A 2,773-nucleotide genomic window follows, 5' to 3' on the forward strand; every position below is an offset into this window, starting at 1 on the left:
GAGAGTGGAGAGATTATACAAATTCCACCTCACAAGTTCATAGCTTTCAATGCAGGCCCTAGAAATTGTTTGGGTAAAGACATTGCTTTCACTGAAATAAAGATGGTTGCAGTTGCTATACTGTGGAGGTTTCAGATGAAGGTGGTTGATGATCATCCTATAACACCAAGACTCTCTATGGTGCTTACCATCGAACAAGGCTTGAAGGTTAAGGTTACTAAGAGATGCACTCGACAGAAAGCATTTCAATAAGAGATGGCAGATGATATTTATATTTTATGTCTCTAAAAGTTAATGCGCTAAGTTTCAGTTTCTGCTTTGTTTGTGATGGTTAAATAATGTTGTGGTTATCTCGGTATTAATAAAAGGAAAAATCTGCCAGTGACTTTATTCTCTTATATAGTTCAATTATTATAAGTGAAATCTGGTTCAACAAAGGATCAATACAAATATATTGGAATTTAAGATTACTAGTTTCTAACAACTTAACTTTGTTGTTATAGGTACGTGGACATAATCATTGTAGACCAAGGTCGGTTTTCCGTTTACAGATTTATTGAACCTCAGACCATTTAAAATTCTAGTAACACAGTTGAAAGTAACCAAAATTATTTACAAACATGGATGACTGAATCAAACAGAGACGTATACCTTGTGCCATACTTTGATGGGTATATGTTGTTTTATGTAAAAGTTACTTAAAGTTTACTTAATTAGTTTACTAACTATTTATGATGTTCCAAACAGGGCTCACTGGCAGCTGTTGGTCCTCATTCCCGAACAATGTACAGTTGTATTCTTATGTTTGTTGCAAAGGAATATGAAAAATGACTTGAGAAACATGCTTCAAGGGTAAGTGTTTCGTCAAAAATGACTTTGAAATTCATGTTGACCTTAATTTTTTATGATTTGATACTTATATTAATAATAGTTTGTGTTTTAATGTAAACAGAGTAATGGGTAAATCTCGAGGTCAGCTAAATCAAGAAGTCCTGTATCCAAATGTTGGGTGCATTTGTAGTTTTAATTCATTTACTATGTTATTTAATGATCTTAATTCTTGACTATATTTTGTTTGTCATTTTAGTATAACAAGCAGCTAGATTCATGGGAATGTGGGTACTATGTGATGTCTTGGATTAAGACCATCATTCAAGCTGACATTACAAATGACTGGAATGAGGTATATAATCATGCTTACTTTCAAAACATGAAAAATCAATAATTTTCTTTGAACATATATCAAACCATAATGAATATTTATTAATTGTGCAGTGTTTCATCAATTTATCTCCTATACCCGAAAACACCATAAAGCAGCTAAGGTAGGAGTGGACAACTTATCTTCTGCAAATTTGGAACTAGGAAGACTTATATTTGTTGTTGAACATTACTTAGGTTTAGTTGAAGTTTATAATTTCATATTTTTGGTCTTCAATTGATTTATAGCTGAAACACAAATATTTATTATAAATAATTGTTCTGGAATAATTTTCTGATTTTTAGGTGTGGTTTTATTGAAAAAATAAAATATTTTTTTGAAAAACACACCCAGAACACGTCGATTAATTCAAAACCGATGTCTACAGACGTCTGTCAGTGTACGAACTGAGGTCCAATGAGTTACAGTGGACAAAACATTCCAAGGCCTATAAACTTCGCATTTGGTTAAGTCAGACATCTATATAAAGTCTATTGTAACTATGTCTGACGTTTACATAGACGTCGATGATGTATACAACCGACGTCTACACAGATATCGGTTACATTCTGACTGACATCTCATTAACGTCACTGGAATAGACGTCAGTTCCATATGTGACGTTAAAAGTATAAAATAATCGACGTCTAAAGCCCTTTCTAGATTAGTGGATAGAATGTGAGGATAAATGGAAGATTGATGTATGCATTTCTCCAGTTCCATTATTATAAGCGCTGAATTCCTAGAAGTATGTAAATTCACTTTTATTTTATATTCACATATTAAATACTTTTTTTTTTCCTTTTATCTTTCTTTTCTTGTTATATTACATTTTATTAATTTATAATTCTTTTTCATTCAAATGTTTATCAATATCTTGTTTCGGATGAACAATGATGTACTTATAGAGTGATTTTATGTATGTTTCCTTGAACTTTGAATGACATTACTATGCTTTTCTCAGTAGATTGGTAAAATGTAACTTACAAAACATTTTGCATTTCCAAGCTAACATATTTCCACTTACGTACTCTACATAACTCTTTGTTTGAATACATACGTCATTTTTTTATAAATAAAATTTATATATTATAGAAATAAAACTTATACAATATTTTTGATAACCAAGATATTAAAAGGGCCATAACAAATTGTTCACTATATAAAGAAAAGGTTAAATACATTCAATGGTCCCTATTTTTGTTGGTTTTCTTCAATTAGATCTCCGTTTTTTAAAAATGATCAATTTAGTCCCTAAATTTGAAAAATCAAATCAATCAAGGAGATTCCGCTAACTTCCCTGAACGGCGTTAAATATGGACTTTGCTGGCAAGAGTAGCTGTCATGTTGTAGACAGATGGCACAAATATGTTTATGACGAGGACTTAAATGATTTTTTTATGCATAAAATTGAAGAGACACGTGAATTTAGTAGTTTTCTCTTTAATTACTTGTAATTACATATTCTTTAATTACTTTTAATTATTCTCTTTAATTACTTTCAATTATTAGGATGAGTAATTTTCTCTTTAATTACTTTTAATTATTCTCTTTAATTACTTTCAATTATTA

General features: G+C 30.3%; 1 protein-coding gene across 1 annotated transcript in view; it reads left to right on the forward strand.

Moving 5' to 3' along the window:
• Positions 1-102: 102 nt before the first annotated feature.
• Positions 103-2,773, forward strand: part of LOC106753569 (alkane hydroxylase MAH1-like) — a 9,817-nt gene continuing 7,146 nt past the window's right edge. The window contains exons 1-2 of the mRNA XM_014635392.1: positions 103-213; positions 748-793. Of these exons, the coding sequence (XP_014490878.1) occupies positions 103-213; positions 748-793 (157 nt within the window). The remainder of the gene's footprint in view (positions 214-747; positions 794-2,773) is intronic.

Source organism: Vigna radiata, unplaced genomic scaffold, assembly GCF_000741045.1.
Source record: "Vigna radiata var. radiata cultivar VC1973A unplaced genomic scaffold, Vradiata_ver6 scaffold_134, whole genome shotgun sequence".
In the NCBI taxonomy this organism is placed as follows: Eukaryota; Viridiplantae; Streptophyta; class Magnoliopsida; order Fabales; family Fabaceae; genus Vigna; species Vigna radiata.